Here is an 18797-nt window from a genome sequence, read left to right as displayed (position 1 = left end):
CAGTACCAACGTCGGAAACTGGTGGATGAAGCGACGATAGTACCCGGCGAGGCCCAAGATGCGTTGGAGGTCCTTGATGTTGCATGGCTCGGTCCACTCTGCGATGGCTCGAGTCTTGCGAGCGCCCACGTGCAACCCATCAGCAGAGATGGTGTGGCCAAGGAAGTCCACCGAGGCTTGTCCGAAGTCGCACTTGTCAGGACGGGCGTAAAGCTTGTTAGCGCGCAGGACTTCGCAGACTTGTCGTAAGTGCTCAACGTGGTCAGCCATCGATCGCGAGAAGATGCAGGTGTCGTCAAGATAAACGACCGCGAACAGTAGATGACTCAGCAGCTTGCGCATCAGGTGTGTCCACGTGCCTGGCATGCCGGCCAGACCCATGGGCGCCACGTTCCAATGATATATCTCATGGTTCGTCCTGAATGACGTGTACTGTTTTGACGTCGGAGACATGCGCATTTGGTGGTATCCACTCGCGAGGTCGAGAATAGAGAAGACAACTGCGCCCACCATGCGATCGAAGAGTTGTTCGATGTGCGGTAGCGGGATCTTAGCCACATCCGAGGCGGCATTCACTAAGCGATAGTCGATGACCCATCGAATCGGCATGAGCGGGTTGTTCGAGTGCAACCACTCCAAGCGGCATGGGAACTTGTCCGTCGCGGGATCCTTTTTCGGCACGCCGAAGATGTTCGATACCCAGGGAGAGTCCGACACTTCGACCCAGTTCTTCTTCAGCAGCTCTGCCACAAAGATGTCCAATACTTCCTGCTCAACCTTCGAGAGGCGGAAGTGGGCTTGGTTGCTTGGCGTCGCCCCTGGTTTCAAGACCACTTCGTGCTCGATGGAGCGGCTTGGTGGTAATCCAGGTGGCAGCTCTGCTGGAAAGACATCTGCGAACTCTTCAAGAACCGCTTGAAGCTGCAATGGCACGGACTTCACCTTGGGCGACGTCTTCACCACAGTTCGACGTACTCGTCAGCCTTCACCTTCTTCTCCAACTCCGCAGCCGCGAGAACACACAGCGGCGACGCGCCTGTACTATCGTCACCGTCGTCAAAGATGCGTGGTAAGGTCTGGCGTCCCAGCGCTGCTAGTGAGCTTGGTCCCAACGGCATACTGAACTAGCCTGCCTGCACATGGTCATCGAGCTGCTGCCGCAGGTTCGGGGGAAGCGGGTGCTGAAGAAATTCCGGTTTCACTTCCACTGAAGCCACCGTCGGTCCCGCCACCTCAAGACTGCTGTTCACGAAACCGAAGTCATGACTACACGCTGGTTGGGGAAGCGCATCACTCCGGTTTGCCAATTGGTGATCGGGTTGAACTGCACTAACCACGGGTGACCGAGAATCACGTCTTGGTTTGGAGATACCTCCCATTCAATGAGAGAAACATCGTTGAAGACTCTGCATTAAAGCAGACAGTCTCCAAACATTGCTGTGCGGTACGCGCCGGGGTTGTCGTGCCATCAAAGCGCTCGGTCGTGACCTTGGTGGCCTCAACGTAGTGCTGCGCGAGGCCCGGACGCACAATGTTGCGCTCTGCACCACTGTCGATCAAGACTCGCACTGCCTGGCCGCTCATCGCTCCCTCGAACCTCAACAGTTCATGATTGGGCGACAACTTCGCGTCGAGAGACACCATGTTCAGCTGCATACTGTCGATGACCTCAACGTGGTCGTCGCGGTTGTCTGCGTAGGCGTCGTCATCGTCGTCGGATGCGTCGTCGTCTTCAACAATGCGGCGAAACGAGCCCTGGTGTGCGCGGAAAGAACCGCGCCCTTGTGGAGGACGAGATGAGCCTCGGGGGTTGTTACGCGCTGGCCGCTTAGGACACGTAGCCAGGCGGTGTCCGGGCTCCTTGCAGTAAAAGTAAAGATTACTTCGCAGACACTCTTCGCGAGAGACGAAGCGCGAACTCCCGATCTCCATGGGGGTCGGCTCCTCGACGTGATGTGACGACTGCTGAAGGCTTTGTGGACCTTGGCCTCCGCGGTTCACGTTGGTTCGACGCGATTCTACAGCGTGCGTGCGGTCGTACATCAGTGCAAACAAAATTGCGTCTGTCGTGTTCCTGAACTGGCGCAGCTTCACCTCTTGTTTGATCTCTACGACCAACCCCTTCTGGAAATGCATGACCTTGTCGATGTCGCCCATCTCCTCTACCTTGCAGATGGTGTGCCGGAAGGCCGACACGTAATCTTTAAGACAGGTGAAGTTGTTCTGGCGCAGGCGTAGGAGCTGGTCACGCAGGTGCTCTTGCCGATCGGGTGTCGTGAACGCGCTGGCCAGCAGCTCCTCGAACTGTGTGACCGAGTGCAGGAAGTTCCCGTCGTAGGAGACGTACTCGCGGTACCAAGCCGCTGCTGGTCCCTTCAAGTTTGCCACCAAGAGCGACAAGGGGCGCTGCTGCGGCGAGTCGGCGCCGTACTTGATGTTCTTCGACTCAAAGTAGAGCTTGACGCTGAAGAGGTAGTCCGCGACGTCGTCGTCCTTAGTGCCGGAGAACTTCGGCATGGTGATGCCCTCGGCCCGGTACTCGCGCGTGTCTGGCGACGAAGAGTCGACCACCGACGGTTGCTGCTGCTGCGAGGTGGATTGCTGCTGCTGTTGCTGTTGCAGTGTCGCCACCATCTGGCGCTGCAGCTCGGCTGTCTGTGCCATGAACTGCTGCTGCTCGCGCATAATCGCCGCGAGCGAGGCGAACATCTGCTGCACGCTGTCCGCGTGCTGCATCGCTGCTTCATCCATGTTTGCGCCTACGCTAGACACGTCGTCAATAGATGGCTGGGGCGCGCAAGCTCCTCAGCCAAATCAATCAAGGTTTGAAGTCGCAGGCACTCCTAGGAGCGCTGCTTCCGACAATGTCTGTAAGCCCCAACGAAGTCACAGAAGCTCGTCCTGGAGCTCTGTTTCCGACAGGTACCAACCACTTGCTCCAGCGTTCCGAAGGAAGCAACTGGTGCAATTCCGTCCGGCGCTAGCTCGAGCCCGCCTCGGAGCACAAAGACTCCAACTACTAGACTCGTAACGGCCTCCGACGCGGATGTTACACTCGGCTGCGCACTGTTGGCAAGTGACAGCCGAGGCGACAAGCGGAAGGTCGAGGTGGGTGCCGCGTATGGACACGCGGGAGTGATTGGGCTAAATGCACCAATGAGATGTCGACACGAAATGACGTGTGACAATGCGCATCGCCACTCCTCCCCCAGAAGGAAAAGGAGCGAGCCCGGCGAAAATGGAGGTCCCGTCGCCGACGAGCGGAACGAAGCTACGGACGAGGCAACGCACGCGGCGCACCCGGAGAAGCTGAACGGCGAGAGGTACAGGTGCGGCGCACCGAAGAACGTAGGCGAGGAAGACGGCGTGCGCAACGGCAATGCGGGATGGACTAGGCTGCACGGCGTGCGCACTAGCGACGCGTGGCAGGACTGGACTGGATCTGGAACTGGAACTCGAACGGAGACTGGAACTGGAACTGGACGGAAGCGCGCGCTGGAGGCTCAAGTGCTACGAAGTGTAAGGTTCTGGTTGTGCCTGTTGTGTTGCGAGTAAAATGGAAACTGAATTGATGTCTTTGTCTCTTTGCTGCTATCCATCTACGCGAGGGCGCCCTCATGGCGCTCGGTCCTAAACATGAAGTGGTTGGCTGAGGCGTGCCGGAGCAGGAGCTTGTGCAACCGGTGAGTATGCAGACGACGACTTGGGCTCTCTGTGTGCGGACTCAACTGATGATGTGGTTGTGTTCTGCTCTTGCACGTGCAGATCATTACAGCTTCATTAGCGTGGTAGTTTACGCCAATGAAAACAGCAGCTCATGGTATGGTCTGCTATCTTGTTTCGAAGCTATCAGCTCACCTAACTACACGTAGTTTGCCAGTCGGTAAGTCTGGGTTCAATGGTTGCACGATTGTTCACATTACCGGCTAGATAGTGCCAATTTTGACCAAATTTTCGGGAAAAGTTTAATCCTGAGCGCGTTTGGACGATATATCGGTCTCGCGCAGCTATACAACGCGGTTAAATTTCGGGGCTATCTAAAAGAATGCTGTGTGTATTATCCTTAAATTTAGGACAAATTCGACTGTGTGGAACTTGTATCGTGAATTACAGCTGGAGTTATTACTGCTAGAGTAATTTTAACTTCGTAATTGGTTTAGAAAGCATAGAAAGAAATAGTAACAGTTAGTGTGTGGTAAACTAAGTTGTTAGCTTCTATCGCATCACTAAATTTGAGCAGAACTGAGCTATGTGCTTCTTTTACTCATCTGTAGGAACCCTCGGTACAACGTCGACCCAACACGATACTTTTTCTAAACGGCCGGTTTGGCATTCAGCAGTCGCGTGAGATTTTCCAAGGTCACTCCTTGCGCCTTCCACTGTGTGAACACTGTTTTCAATTGGGGCACACTCGCACCGCGCAGACTGTCGAGCGTGCTCATTTGGGAAGCCAGTTACCGAGCATCCCGTTGCGACTCGCAAAGTACGCGGCGATTTGATGGAGCTCTTGATCTCTGGCGGGTGCTGCCCGCAAAATCGCGTCGACGTTGATTGTCGGGGATTCACCTTGCACTCCTTGAGCTCGGAAACCTTGAGCGATCTTCTCGAGGTCAACCTTATTGAGTTTGGTCTGGATTCGCTTGTCGTCCTCGATCTCCATAACGTTCATGCTATAGCTTCTCAGGTGTCGTTGGTGGGTGTTGTGTGTCCGATTCGCCGGATTTGACATCGTAGTGTGTTCGGCAGTCGAGGTAGCATCACAGCTCGCAAGGAAAGTGGCGACTGGCACACGCTGAAAGAAGAAAAAGCCCATGATACAAGCTGTTGGCGTCGGTAACTATGGGGGCAGATTGACATGTGAGTACTGAGACCGGCAAGATTGCTGATTGTGCTAGAACGTGTAAGCTTGCATTACATCCGGAAGAACCGAGGAGGCTCAGCTCGCCAACTGCGGCCCACCCGCCCCGTCAACAATAAACCAAATACTTGGTCTAAGTAAGCTCACACCATTACGGAAGTCAAGGCACATTGTTAGGATAATAGACAAGGTAAGTCGACGCTCGAGCTGTAATAATGGAGGAGCTGTACCAACACCCGAAGCGATAACTTCTTAAAACACTGGATGAATATCACGCACTGAGCGAGCATGCATGACTCCCCGAAATCTCTAGCGCAAGCCTGTCTCTAAAGGCAGCCTACACCCGCTAAACGTTCAGCTTTCGACACTTGCGGTGGGAAATAATCGATCAGTAGATCCTTGACAGCGTCGTCTCTTCCTCTTGGCTTTTTGTCGTCATAATTTGGTTCATTTGGCTTGGCTTGTATTCAAGTTGGGGCGCTGCTACTATTTTACCGTGCCGTTCGCAGCAAAAGCTTGTGTTGCAGGCGAAACTTCTTGTGGCGCCCTCCTGCGGTTACTCTGCGGGCTGAAGTTTCCTTGTGTACCCATCTTGCGTCTGAGTGTTGGTCTTTTCAGTTCAGAAGATTCACTGCGGCTTTTGCTCAGTCGCCAAAATGGCTTCACCTGCGGACGACGTTGGGCTGGCGGCGCTGCGGCGCCAAGTGCGCGGCGAGTTCGCGCAGCCGCTGAGCGCCCCCGCTCTGGCTGTGGAGCGCCTGCCCGAGGAGGTGGAGGAGGGCAACGTCGAGTACAAGCTGCAGCTGCTGGAGCCGGCGCCCGAGCGGTTGCGGCAGTTGACGACGCAGATGCACTGGCGCCTGAACGAAGGGGGCGGCACCGCCTTCTACGAGCTCGGCGTGCGAGACAACGGGGAGCTGCTGGGGCTCTCGGAGGACGCGTTGCTGCGCTCGCTGGGCACGCTCGCTCGGTACGGCGCTGCATAGTATTTTTTCAATTAGAGTACTATGGGACTACTACTGGTTTGCATAGTACTATTTGAAGTTGAAGTGGAGTGTAGCCATCTTACTGGAGTGGTGGATGGATACAGGATGTGCCGTGTGGTGCACGCCGAGATGACGCTGTCCGAGTTTAGAGCTGGACACGATGCAGACCACCGCGCTGCGAGGATCCAAGTCACGCGGGTGCTCAAGCACAACGCGGCCAAGCGGCTTCGTGGTGGGTTACTGTTCTTACTGTTAACGTTGTTATTGATATGGCTACTGATAGTTTGTGTGGTGGTTGGCTACTACTAGTGTCGGTGATTGGAGACTTTGAGAGCGGCAAGTCGACGCTGGTGGGGGTGTTGACGCGCGGCTGCCTAGACGACGGTGCCGGTCTCGCCAGGATGCAGGTGTGTCGCCACCGCCACGAGCTGGAGAACGGCTGCACGTCGAGTGTCAGCGAGCACACGATCGCAGTGGCCCCCGACGGCCACTTCCGCTGCACGGACGAACTGGCCACGTGCGACTTTGGCGACAGTGATGAAGAGGCCGAGGAGCTGCAGGAGTCGAGGAGGCAGGAGAGCTTCATCACGCTCAGCGATCTGGCGGGGCACAAGAAATACCTCAAGAGCACGGCGTCTGGGCTGGCTGGCCAGTTCCCGGACTACGCCATGCTCGCGGTGGATGCAGTCCGAGGTGTTCGGGACATGACACGGGAGCACGTGAAGATCGCTACTGCTCTGGAGGTCGCCATTTTTGTGGTAATAACCAAAACGGATCGCGCGACCGAAGAGCGAATACAGCAGTCGCTGGTTGAGGTTGCCGATCTGTTAAATGCTGTTTGCCCTGGCCAGACAATTGTTCTGGCTCCGGAAAGCACCGATACAAGCGTGGGCGAGAAGGAGGAGCTGCAGAAACTCACCACGGCGAGCACAATACCAGTGTTCCGGGTCTCGAGCGTGGACGGTAGAGGTTTGGACGTGCTGCAAGGATACTTGGCTGTTCTCGAGCCCAAGCGCGTGTGGGCTACCAAGGCAAAGACACCGGCGGAATTCCAAGTCAGCCAAGCGTACGATATCGAGAACGAAGGCACGATTGTAACAGGGCTTGTGCAGGCTGGGACGTTCTGCGTGGGCGAGCGAATGCTGCTCGGACCTGACGCCCATGGCACGTTTTGCGATGTTGCAGTGGAGAGCATCGAGGTGCAGCACAAGGCAGCGCAGAGCTTAAGCGCCGGCGAGACTGGCGCTGTGCTAATCCGCTTCTGGTCTGCTGCTCAGCCTGCTCACCGCATCCGGAAAGGCACCATGCTCGTTCACCCAAGCGTTCGACCAATGGCTACACGTCAGTTCGACGCAGAGCTGCACTTCTTGCCTGACGCTCACACGTTCCGCGAGAACTTCCAGGCGGTCATCCACGCGGGTCAAGTTCGGCAGATGGCGAAGATCGTGCGATTGGGAGACCCCAGTGGCTCAACCCCAAGCGTATCAACCACGTCGCCGTCGACACTTCCGCCTACCACGACCATGTGCCGCTTTGAGTTCATGTACTGGCCAGAGTACATCCGCCCAGACTTGCCGCTTGTCCTCCGCGAAGGCAGCACCCAAGCCGTCGGGCGGGTAGTGCGAGCCCTACCGTATTTCCAAAAGGAACAGCGAGCAACCCGCGTCCCGTCCTGCTGACGCTGATACCGACCAAATCCAGGAGCAGATACCAATAAGGCCACAGTCTGATCCCGAAACCCATCCGAAATTTGCGGACCAATATGCATTTGCAGGGAAGATAGCTATTTCTGTGAGTGAGTACGTGTTCATCCACGCTCCGCCAGCATTTGGCACCCTTCATGGTTGCCTGCCCACCAGGCCTAAAAAAAGCGGAGCGAGTGGCCAAGACATCACACGCTCTGACCTGCTCGAGGCTTCGAGAACGTTTTAGCGCGCAGTGGGGAAGGGCAGCGTGAAAACGTCGGGCAGGTAGTTGCTGAGTGATATCGCTGGGGATTCCCTATGGCTTCCCCGAATGAAGTCGAGGGGAACCCTGAAGATGACCATGACTCCAAACGCCCCGAGGCTTCAGCGAGCGGGATGCACTTAGACCTGGATCATATCACTGGCACAGACCGACCCAAGACGCAGCAACAGGAGGAAGAAGAGCCCAAGAAGAAGACCAAAATCCGCAAGCGACGCGGACCTCGGGCTCAAACGATCGAGGAGATGTTCGCGACGCTCAGCAATGTCCGGTCTTCGGGGTTGAATCCACCACCCGAGCGAATTGTGCTCACGCCACGCTCAGCTGAAGCGTGTCTGCGCTGTGGTGTAAATCCTGAAACGCTGAAGATTCGAGACTTGGACTCGTTTTACGACCCGGACGACACTGCTGCCGTCCAGCGCATGCGTCACGAGGCGTACTCGCTACGGCGACATGAGGAGATGCTGGCGTTGAGAACTGAGAAGCGGAACTTGATTGAGGCGGAGGACCGCGGGGCTGGAAATGCAATGCCAGCTCGACTGGTTGCTGTCGCTGGATCAAAGAAATCTGTCAGAGCAGCGCCAACGCGCACTACTCAAGACGCTGACGGACCCCCTTCGATGTCGTCGGGGGCATCTAGTTCCCCAGGTAAGAAGGGGTCGTCCGCATTGTTGGAAATCGAGCGACAACGACTGGAAAAGGTTCGACAGCGCCAAGAGCGCGAGCTGGAGCAAATGCTGGAGTTTGAGATGAAGATGAACCGCCTGCAGCAGGAGGCTGCCGAGAAGATGGAGCGCGAAAAGAGGCAGCATGAGGCAATGGAGCGCTCCCGGATGCGCTTCGCCCAAGAGCTTGCGGCTGAAAAGCGAGCTCGGGAAATCAAGAAGAAGGCTCAACTTGACGCTGAAGAAGAGCGACGAAAGGAGTTGGCAGCGCATTTGGCTGCTCGGGATCGTGCGTTAGCTGAGGAAAAGGCTCGGCAGGACAAACTACGGCGGATCGAAGCGCGCGAACGGGAGGAAGAACGCAAAATTAAGGCGGAAGAGCACCGAGCGCAAACAGAAGCTCTGCTTCAGGCCCAGCAGATGGAGATTCAAGCTCGGCTTCGTGAGCTAGACCTGGCAGAGAAGGCGCGCGAGGAAATGGTCGAGCAACAGCGAGCGGAGCGCGCTATAGCGATGGATGCTCGGCGTCGCGAGGTGACACTGCGGATCCGGAAAAACCTTCGAGCTTCGAAGAAGCTGGAGGCGCAACGCAAGCGTGACATCCAACGAAAGCAAGCCGCTAGCGAAGCACTGCGACGGGCTCATGAAGAGGAAGAGCGCCGGTCGAGGGAGTTACAGGCGCAGCAGCAGTTGGCACTTGAGCGGAAGCGTCAATTGGTGCTAGAGGAGGCCCGACGAGAAGAAGCTCGGAAGAAGGAGGAGCTGCTTCAAAGACAACGAGAGACCGACCAGAATGTACAGCAGGTGCAGAAAACCCAGCAGCATCAACGTGCTTTACGCAGTGAGTATCGGAAGCTGCAGGCACAGTTGAAGCTCGACAAGGTGGAGAGGATGAAGCGGATTCAAGAGTATCAGCGGTTGGAGATGCTACGCAAATTGCAAGACACCGAGGCCCGTACTCAGCACATGCTGAACGAAAAGGAGTCACTCGTGAATCGCCGCAAGCAGCTAGCTATCAAGACCAAGATTCAGCGCGATCTGATCATGCGCACCATGGAGAACGTCAAGATCACGAAGAAGTGGCATCAAGCCTCCAAGACTATCGAAAAGGTGCTGAATGGCGGCTCCACTAATCGCTCCATAGGCTCTCGCTCTCCTTCGCACTCCCCCACCAAGTCCATCGGTAAGGAGCGTCCGAAGTCAAGCTCCAGTGTGGTGGGCCGGCAAACCTCGTTGCCAACACTTAGTAGACCAACTACACCTATTGGAGCCGGCAACTCGAATCAAGACCACCAGCAGTCAAAGGTGTTCCGCCCGCCGTCGCCACCTCCGACCAAAACGGCGTTCAAATTCACAAAAGAGGCTCAGGAGGCTCAAACACGGAACAGCAGTGGCGCACAGCAGTACTTCTCTCCGTACGACGCTGTTCCCGGAGCCAGCCTCCCGAAGAAGGGCAAACACGTCCAGTCTGCAGTATTCTAGAGCTCGACTGCGGTCGCAACGATAACACGAAACCATGTTTTGGCGCCAAGCAGTTTGTTGATCTTGAAGATGTTGTCTATCAGTACAAACTGACTCACCATTCTGCTGACAAGCGATACTTGAGTCCAGTGTGCGTCTAGTTTTTCGTTTCCTGAACCACTCGCGAGACTGGCGAGTAATGCAATGCCTCGTGGTCGACGATGCAAGATGGAAATCGTACTGGCCTGCTTGTAGTCGACCGTCAGGCGGCTCTAGGACAACAACGGGATGTCGTGCTTGAAGCGCAACCAGACCTGAATTTGCAGCGGGACGATCGAGATGGCGATCGAGGAGACTATGGACGTCGCTCGCGCAAACCGTAGGCGACTGAGCTCTCGAGAGCTCGGGAATTATCAGAGTGGTTGGGGATATTTTGCGCTCGCGGGACGGTATAACAGAGACGATGATCACTCCAGTGTGGCGCGGGAAGACCCCCAAAAATCTCCGAAATTCGATGTGGACAAATGGTAGCGTCTGGGTGGCGCGCTCGCTAGCACCAGCCTTCCCGGAAAATAGTATCAGCGGACATACCGCATTGCTGGCTAAGTTTCGAAAGCGACACGGTGTCACAACACGATGGATAAATGGCGAGTTAGTGTGTGATCTCCGTTCAATACTCGTCGGAGTTCAGACTTACGCACGCTTCCTAGAAGAACGATTCGGTCGCTTTGTCGGAGACGGCGTAAAGCAGCTGAAACAACACGATCTGCCACTCTTTACGACTACGGGGCAGCTTGAAAAAATGTGCAAACGCTTTTCTCTACTGGCACCGGCTTCATCCAGAGTAATTGATGTTTTTAATTGAGAATTGGTGAAACCGGGCGTTGTCAAGTGGAAATGCAGCAATTTTGCATATCCGATGGCGTCCCAACTTGCGCATCAAGTCCGTGATCTCTCGTTAGTGATACTGGCAATTTTTCCTGGGGTGGCTCTGACGAAGCTCAGGAGTAATGACATTATTGTCAGCCACAAATTACCAGACCCACACCATGAATTCCTGGTTAGTGACGGACCGGCGCATGTTGTAACTCACACATGGGGCTCTATGGAGCCTAGTGTTCTGGAGCATACCACTCCACCACTGTTAGATCAAGCCATAGCCACTTTTCTCGGGGTGCCCGTCGCCACGGTGTGGACAGTTCCCCACCAACTGATGACTCGCTTGGCAGTCACATGGGCCGGAACGGCAAGGTGGCCGCAAACTCGAGCGAAATACAAGCGTCAAGCTGGAGAGAAAAGGATGTTGAAGGGGAAACAACGAATCGAAAACGCAGCAATTGCGTAGGCCCGAGAAAGCGGTGTTATTAGCTCGGCTTTGGACCAAGTCCAATGGATGAGCATTTCGAGAATCCCAGGCACCTCCTCATACCAGCACTCACTCCTGTATAGACTCAAACTCCGTGTTTTGTCGCTGTGGGTCCCACCGCTCAAGCACCAAGCATGCCCTCACGCGGAATGCACACATCACGTCAACATCGCGCTTTCTCATGTCTTTTGGGAATGCCCGTACGCGCAAAGGAGGTGGAAGACTACTCGAAGCATTTTTGCGCAGCTTGATACTGAGTCCAATGCACCGAGCATTACCGAAATCTTCTCATGTAGACTGACTTATCCTCCTGGGAAATGCGTGCGTTACGGAATGGAGTGGGCAAAACAGAACTCCCGTTTGCACAAGTTACAGACTACGGACGCAGTTCATGCTGTCGTCAACAAATATTGGAGCTTTGCCGTGGTAGAAACGCTAGCGTCGATTTGGCGAGCCCGCGTGGATATGATTTACAACACGACTGCGGCAGGAAGAGCAACAAATGAACGGGACGCCTCTTTTCACGCTCGGCTACAGACCGGTTTTGATATTGTGGCTTCAACATTCCAACTACATAGGAAAAATGCGGGCGACTGGGCCAGCGCCATGGACACGAGGAAGCGTCTGCGCCAACAAAACTCAGACGACATCGTAGCTCCGGGAGAGAGTCCATCGCAGCCCGAGCACTATGTTGGCTCCTTCGATGGAGGATCGCGTGGAAATCCTGGACCAGCCAGAAGTGGAAGTGTACTCATCCAGGTCGACGAGTGCGGGGTACCACGAATCGTCTGGTTGAGCAGCATCTCGCTGCTACGTCCTACGTGTACAAACAATTTCGCAGAATTCAACGGATTGCTCCGATTGCTACACCACGTGGACAAGCGCAAACTCAAACAGGTGCACATAGTAGGAGATAGTCAACTCGGCTTACGGATGATACGGGAGCGCAGGCGGCCAAAAGCTCGGGTGCTACAGCCTATTTATGACAGAGCACGGCGCCTAGCAGACTCGGTGCGCGTAGCTTCATGGAGACACCACTACCGTTGCCACAACAAGATGGCAGATTGTCTTGCGAACCTCGCTATGGATTCCAGACGAAGTCAGCAGGATGAACCCATGAATAGGGACCTGGTGGAACGACGATACCCGGGCGTTCTCAGCTTCTTGATGAATGACTACAGGAAATGGGCAGACACGAACACAGGACAAGAAATCCTCATGCCCTCTTCTCTCTAAGCAAAGCCACGGCTTAGCTTATAGGGACATGCACATCTTACATATCAAACCCACTCCTCTTGCTCTTGAGGATGGAAGGGGGATTAGAAGTTCGGCCACAAGGCCAGTAACTCAATACACCTCAACGTTATTAAAAAAAAAGACGATGGACGTCGCGGCAGCGTTCCGGATCAACTTGGGGGCTTCGTTGGGGACTTTACTAGGCGGACTCATTGTCTTCAGCCAGTTCTTACTCCGCGTCGTCAACCCGCGCGCGATGGCCGTGTGGATGAGCTTCGCCGGTGGCCTCACGCTCTTCCAGTCGCTCGTGGTGCTGTTCCCGAACTCGTTGTTCGAGTTCACGGACGCGTTCAGCAGCGATGAATCCAGAGGCAGCGAGGACGACACGGTCATGGGGCAGGCGTGGCTCACCACGACTGGCTGTTTCGGAGTCGGCATCGTGCTCAACTACTGCCTGAATCTGCTCGTGAAGCAGTTGACCCCGGGTCAGCGCCAGAGCCTCTTCGCGCGGATGCACGCAGGCGACACCTTCCACCTCTCTCTTGAAGATGGGATTCCGGAGCTCAAGCCCCCGGTAGACATCATGCAGAGTCGCCACTTCCTGCGGGTCGATGAAGCCACGAAGGAGAAGCTGCAGCGTCTCGGGATTCTAAATGTCATCGCGATCTCCATCCATAACATCCCAGGAGGGGTAGCCACCATGGTAGCCTAGTCCGAGCACACTCGCGCTTGCGATTGGTGTTGGGCTGCACAACGTTGCAGAGGGGATCTCCGTGGCGACGCCCATGTACTTCGCTACGGGTAGCAAGTGGAAGGGGCTTCTGTGGTGTCTGGTGGCGTCTATCGCGCAGCATCTTGGAGGCTTCATCGCCTTTGGAATTTTAGGCAAGGACGTCGACAGCTTCTCGCAGGGAATCCTCTACGACCTCGTGTCGGGCATGCTCGCGTGCATCAGCATGAAGGGGATTTTCCCCACTGCAAGCATGTACGCCAACGGACGCGTGCATCTCGTGTCCGCCAGAGGCCTCTTCGGGATGCTCTTCATGGCCGCCAGCCTCATTTTGTTCAAGTACATGGGCGTGTAGCCGCTCCTATCTAATAGACTTTGTGATAGCTTTGCCGAAGCTGCCCACATTCCCCAAAATTAGTACGACAATGTGGTCCACATTGATACTTTGGTTAGACACAAGGTCAGACATTTTCCGTGGTCTCAATTCGTCTCCCTGTTTGAGTGTGTGACCAGGGAGCAAACAGCAATTCGCACAGAAGAACCAGAATGGAAGGCCATGATTGGGAGAAGTTAGAACGCACCGTGCGCGAGATTCGCGACAATACCGTCACCGCACGCTCACGCGCCACGTACCAGAACTCGTACTGCCGTTTCCTCGCTTGGCTTGTCCGCAACAAGCCGCACCTCGCACCCCAGCCATTTCTCGAAGCCCTCGGTAATACGGCTGACGGAAGCCTGCAGCAGCTGCGCACTACGATCAAGGCCCTCGTCACCCAGGATCGCCGTATTGTCCCTCTGGACTTTGCGGCAGTAGCGAAGCTACGCGGCTTGATACTGTCCAGGACATCATATCAGAGCTGGAGAAGAGGGCTATCGGAGCAGGGGCAGTTACTTACGACGGGCTGAATGACGCTATTAGGGCATGCCTTCGTGATACCGGTGTTGCTGGCCTTGTTGAGAAGCTAGCAAGTGCGCAGGAGCCGGTCGTCGAGGCTAGTGGTGCAGAGGCCGAGCGCCAGATGTGCCACTTCTGGGGTGGCAAATTCCGTCGCGTGCCTGCTGATTTTGGGATCCCTGACTGCTCTGTTCGTCATGCATGGGTGCTTTGGATGTGTGGAAATAAGGCCAAGCAAGTTCCACCTCTCCGCCTTCTCGACGGCTGCGATATGCCTAGTCGAATGCTACAAAAGCGCCTAAGCCAGCTCCGCTTTCTCATGCGCATCTAAAAATCTGCTTCAACTTGGCCAGTCCATCGACGCAGCGACTCAAGTCTTCTTAGCCTGTGCAGATAGCGTCACCGTGGACGATATTACGGAACACTCACGAAAACGCCGTCGTGGGCAACTCAGCTGGGCGACAGTAGGAAAGCTACTGCGGAAAAAAAGCAAAAAGAACAGTCAACTAATGATGATCCATAGCAATGAGAACAATCATGACGCGCTTATGAGAACCACGTTATTTGCATTTGATATTACCAACTGCTCATTGCTGCTCAGCTCGTGTATAGCCTCGTTGATTGCTGAATAGGGGCATGGGGAGCAATGATAGCTCGGTCTTGACCAGCGCGCCCTTGAGCCCCACGATGTCCGTGCGTGTGGTGCTCTTCGGAGGTGATCGTGAACACGAGCAGCTCTTGTGCCACGCGCAGCTTCTCGGTCACCTTCGCGCGCAGTTTGAGGTCCTCGATGTGCACATTCTTGTGGCTGCGCTAGCCGTCCTTGTCCTGTTCTCCTGAGCGAGCCGTGGTCTTGATGGGCGCGAAGTGGCGCGTGTGTTTGGGCTATCGATGATGATGGTGCTGGCCTAGTCGTCCTGCAAGTTCATGAGCTCGTTGACCATCAAGTGCTTGCGGTTCACGACCTTGCCCATGGTGCCGCCGACCCTGATGAGCTCGCCGACTTCCCTGAGATTAAAGGTCATTGAGAGCTTACCTGGCAAACGTTGCTGAAGTAACTGCGCGGGCGCGGCGCGGTCGCCACCAGCAGCGTCTTGCACGTCGCCGGGGCCTAGCACATGTCGGCACTTGCAATCAGTAGGGGAAGCACCGAAGAGCTCTGTGTCTTGCGCCGAACGTTCGCTGATGCGACCAACAGAGCCTGCCAAAACGCCTTTGCTCAACACTACCTATCAAACATAATATATATTCTGCTGTCTGACATTTGTCTAACGAGTTCCGTCTAAGAATCATTTTTGAGTGTCCAGAGCAACAACAGCAAAATCGTGGCGAGCGTCCAGTGGACGGTCCACCACGGGAGACTTTCGTCCGCTGTCCCCAGCTCCCACTGCGTGCCGCCGAAGCTCCTTGTGTCGCCATCAAGGCAGAGACAGTCGATTGAGAATAGCTGCCATCGCGACGACCGAGCTCCTATTGTTCGGGTGGGCTGCGTAGAAGCTGCTCGTGGATACAAGTGATCGCCGTGATCACCTTTAGCGAGAAGCAGGACCAGCACCACGCTACGCAGCGGAGACCGAGCGCGGTGGACACGGTCAGCAGAGAGCGCGCGCTTGACGGGCGCAGTGACGATCAAGCTAACTGCCGAGCTCCCGTTGCCAGGTTGCAGCCGCAGCGCGCCACGTCGCGCTTAGACTTTCACCGAACTCGAAATCGATAGTTGCGAACATTCAAGTGAGGTCGTTGAGGCTGTCTTCGTGGCGCCTAATGCGCGAGATATGAGGCAAGTAGCGCCTAGCAGTAGCGCTAGTTGCGCTGGGTTTTGAGCGCGATCCTGGCTACAAGCCTCCGTTATGTCAGACTTCGCGCTTGGTCGGGGTGCACCTGTGGCGCGCGTTGGGCTGTCCCCAAGAATCGCCGCCATCTGAACTGCGGGCATGGGTAGCCAGGCGACCTTGTTGTCCGCCGACCACTATCCAATTTGCATCAAGTTCGGCAGCAGACATGGCCATCGAGGAGGAGAGCCAACTCGACCTCACCCCGACGTTCGGGCTCAATGCGCTGGCGGCGCTGGCCACGGTGCTCGGCGGCTGCGTGATCTTCAGCAACAAGCTGCTGCAGCTCGCGAGCCCCATGTTCATGGCGGTGCTGCTCAGCATCTCGGGCGGCATCACGCTCTTCCAGGCGCTCGTGGTGCTGTTCGCCAACTCGTTCAACGAGTTCGACGACGCCTTCAGCCTCGACGACAGTGAGAGCGGCTCCAGCTCCGACGACGACGACAAGGGTGCGGCGTGGCTGGCAGCCACAGGGTGCTTCGGCGGGGGGATCCTAATCAGCTACTTGGTCGACTTCATCGTCCACAAGCTCACGCCCGGCCAGAACATGAACGGCACGGCTCGGATGCAGCCCGAACGCCTGTCGTTCGAGGACGGCCCCATCGAGGTCAAGCCGCCCGTCGAACTCGTCCCGAACCAAGGCAGCGACGTGTTCATCAAGATGGACGAGGCGGCCAAGGAGAAGCTCCAGCGCATGGGCGTGCTCAGCGCCATCGCCGTGGGCATCCACAACATTCCAGAGGGCATGGCCACATTCGTGGCGTCCTCCGAGCACGCGTGGATCGGTCTGTCCCTCGCTATCGGTGTTGCGCTGCACAACGTGGCAGAGGGCATCGCCGTCGCGGCGCCGATCTACTTCGCGACGGGCAGCACGTGCCGTGGCCTGCTGTGGTGCTTCCTGTCTGCTGTTGCTCAGCACATTGGCGGCCTCATTGCGTTCGCGTCACTCGGAATGGACGCCGACAACGAGACCCAGGGCATTCTGTACGGGTTGTGTGCTGGTATGCTGGCGGGCATCGGCATGAAGGAGATCATCCCGACCGCCTACATGTACGCCAACGGCCGGATGCACCTCGTGTCGGCCGGCACGCTGGGCGGCATGTTCCTCATGGCCGTCGGTCTCATCTTCTTCAAGTACATTGGCGTGTAAGCCTCCAAGCGCAATAGGGACGAGCGCGCACGCGCAGCAGTTTTAGTAAACCCCGTTAGTTATCTGTACGCGAGCTCGTAGTGAATAAAGTCGTTAGTTTCCCAGCAGCACAGCAAGAGCAGCTCTTGTCCAGTACACCTGAATCAGGTGCAACGACAGCCCAAACCTAACGTGACAGTGCCCAAAACATGCTAAAATGGGCTAGTTGAAGTGATCATGACCCAAAATAATGCTGGCTACTTTTTGTGGTGTTCAGCCCGCGCGTGTCAACGCGTCGCCCGCCATGCGCTCCCCATGCCTAATGAGCGCTGCAGAGTCCTTCGGTACTGTGTAATGGATCTGGTTTGCCGCTTTCCGAGCCTACGCCGCCTAAGAATTACTTCCTCGATTCGTTGATGGCGAACTGACCACCGACCTGACAAGTGGCCAAGCCCAGCATTCGATAGTCGCCATTCTACAACTTGCCAAGGTCGAGTAGCGAGAACAAACAACGATGGCCTTCGAGAAGGACGGTCGTCTGGACCTGGTGATAGCATTCGGGGTGAATGGAGCTGCCGCGTTGATGATGTTGGTGGGCGGGATGGTGGTTTTCAGCAGCAAATTGCTGCGCGCGGCCAATTCGCTGGTTCTGGCATTGGCGCTCGGCACATCGGGAGGGGTCACGCTCTTCATCGCGCTGGTGCCGCTGTTCTCCAATTCATTCTCGAAATTTGAGGACGCCTTCACGTCCAATAGCGAAAAGTCTGGATCTGGATCCGACGACAGCGACACGATCGAGGGCGACGCCTGGTTGGCGGCTACGGGCTCCTTCAGTGGAGGGATTATCATCAGCTACCTCATTGACTTCATCGTGCACCAACTTACCCCTGGCCAGAACCCCAACGGAACTACTCGCGCCCAAGAAGTGACACGTGACTCCATGGAGTCATCAAGCAGCAAGGTGGATATGAGACCCCCGTTAGAGTTTATCGAGGATCCGGGGCTGGATATCTTCGTTCGCATGGACGAGTCGGCCAAGCAAAAGCATCAGGCGATGGGGATTCTAAGTGCCATCGCGGTGGGCATCCACAATATCCCGGAGGGCATGGCTACATTCGTTGCTTCGTCCGAGCAACTCTACATCAGTGTGTCGTTGGCAATTGGTGTCGGCATGCACAACATCGCGGAAGGGGTAGCGGTCGCGGCCCCGATCTACTTCGCTACGGGGAGTCGTTGTAAGGCGCTGCTGTGGTGCTTCTGGTCGGGTATCGCGCAGGTGATCGGTGGGGTCATCGCGTACGCGAGCATGGGCATGGGACGCGGATGATCTGACTCAAGCAGTTCTGTACGGATTGTCGTCGGGGATGATTGTCGGCATCGCCGTCAAAGAGCTCATTCCTACCGCGTTCTTGTACGCCAATGGACGGATGCATCTCGTGTCAGCGGGGGCACTCTTCGGGACCTTCTTAATGGCCGCATGCTTGATATTCTTCAAGTTCATCGGGTAATACGTGTAAGACAGTCAATCAAGTGAAATGCTTTCGTTTTTTTTAACGTAAAAGCGTGTAAACGCTTTACCGATTCTGAGGTCGTACTCCGAACGTTAGATGCAGCGTGTTGAAGGGATGTTGTTGCCTCTAAGTAGAGAAGCAAGGGACTCGACGTCGAAGGTTT

General features: G+C 55.9%; 8 protein-coding genes across 8 annotated transcripts; 7 read left to right on the top strand and 1 right to left on the bottom strand.

The window, feature by feature from the left end:
* Positions 1–3174: 3174 nt before the first annotated feature.
* On the top strand, positions 3175–3653 carry PHYSODRAFT_327600 (hypothetical protein; the record flags this gene model as incomplete). The annotated part of the gene is made up of 2 exons (XM_009523738.1): positions 3175–3519; positions 3609–3653. The coding sequence occupies 2 exons, from the start codon at positions 3175–3177 to the stop codon at positions 3651–3653; spliced, it is 390 nt and encodes a 129-aa protein (XP_009522033.1).
* A 785-nt stretch (positions 3654–4438) lies between these two features.
* Positions 4439–4813, bottom strand: PHYSODRAFT_285261 (hypothetical protein; the record flags this gene model as incomplete). Its single annotated transcript, XM_009523737.1, has 1 exon — positions 4439–4813. The coding sequence occupies one exon, from the start codon at positions 4811–4813 to the stop codon at positions 4439–4441; it is 375 nt and encodes a 124-aa protein (XP_009522032.1).
* Positions 4814–5514: 701 nt separating this feature from the next.
* On the top strand, positions 5515–7523 carry PHYSODRAFT_497084 (hypothetical protein; the record flags this gene model as incomplete). The annotated part of the gene is made up of 4 exons (XM_009523736.1): positions 5515–5828; positions 5949–6076; positions 6154–6680; positions 6756–7523. The coding sequence occupies 4 exons, from the start codon at positions 5515–5517 to the stop codon at positions 7521–7523; spliced, it is 1737 nt and encodes a 578-aa protein (XP_009522031.1).
* A 324-nt stretch (positions 7524–7847) lies between these two features.
* PHYSODRAFT_312592 (hypothetical protein) lies at positions 7848–9956 on the top strand (the record flags this gene model as incomplete). The annotated part of the gene is made up of 1 exon (XM_009523735.1): positions 7848–9956. One exon carries the CDS (start codon positions 7848–7850, stop codon positions 9954–9956), a length of 2109 nt encoding a protein of 702 aa, XP_009522030.1.
* A 2726-nt stretch (positions 9957–12682) lies between these two features.
* Positions 12683–13622, top strand: PHYSODRAFT_259761 (hypothetical protein; the record flags this gene model as incomplete). The annotated part of the gene is made up of 2 exons (XM_009523734.1): positions 12683–13175; positions 13300–13622. The coding sequence occupies 2 exons, from the start codon at positions 12683–12685 to the stop codon at positions 13620–13622; spliced, it is 816 nt and encodes a 271-aa protein (XP_009522029.1).
* Positions 13623–13813: 191 nt separating this feature from the next.
* PHYSODRAFT_558115 (hypothetical protein) lies at positions 13814–15332 on the top strand (the record flags this gene model as incomplete). Its single annotated transcript, XM_009523733.1, has 3 exons — positions 13814–13982; positions 14087–14380; positions 14466–15332. The coding sequence occupies 3 exons, from the start codon at positions 13814–13816 to the stop codon at positions 14792–14794; spliced, it is 792 nt and encodes a 263-aa protein (XP_009522028.1). The 3' UTR covers positions 14795–15332.
* An 831-nt stretch (positions 15333–16163) lies between these two features.
* On the top strand, positions 16164–17144 carry PHYSODRAFT_488692 (hypothetical protein; the record flags this gene model as incomplete). The annotated part of the gene is made up of 1 exon (XM_009523732.1): positions 16164–17144. The coding sequence occupies one exon, from the start codon at positions 16164–16166 to the stop codon at positions 17142–17144; it is 981 nt and encodes a 326-aa protein (XP_009522027.1).
* A 493-nt stretch (positions 17145–17637) lies between these two features.
* On the top strand, positions 17638–18450 carry PHYSODRAFT_327592 (hypothetical protein; the record flags this gene model as incomplete). Its single annotated transcript, XM_009523731.1, has 1 exon — positions 17638–18450. The coding sequence occupies one exon, from the start codon at positions 17638–17640 to the stop codon at positions 18448–18450; it is 813 nt and encodes a 270-aa protein (XP_009522026.1).
* Between the last annotated feature and the right edge of the window lie 347 nt (positions 18451–18797).

Source organism: Phytophthora sojae (assembly GCF_000149755.1).
Source record: "Phytophthora sojae unplaced genomic scaffold PHYSOscaffold_3, whole genome shotgun sequence".
Taxonomy (NCBI): domain Eukaryota; phylum Oomycota; class Peronosporomycetes; order Peronosporales; family Peronosporaceae; genus Phytophthora; species Phytophthora sojae.
Note: the sequence above shows the minus strand (reverse complement) of the source record. Positions and strands in the feature narration are given on the sequence as shown.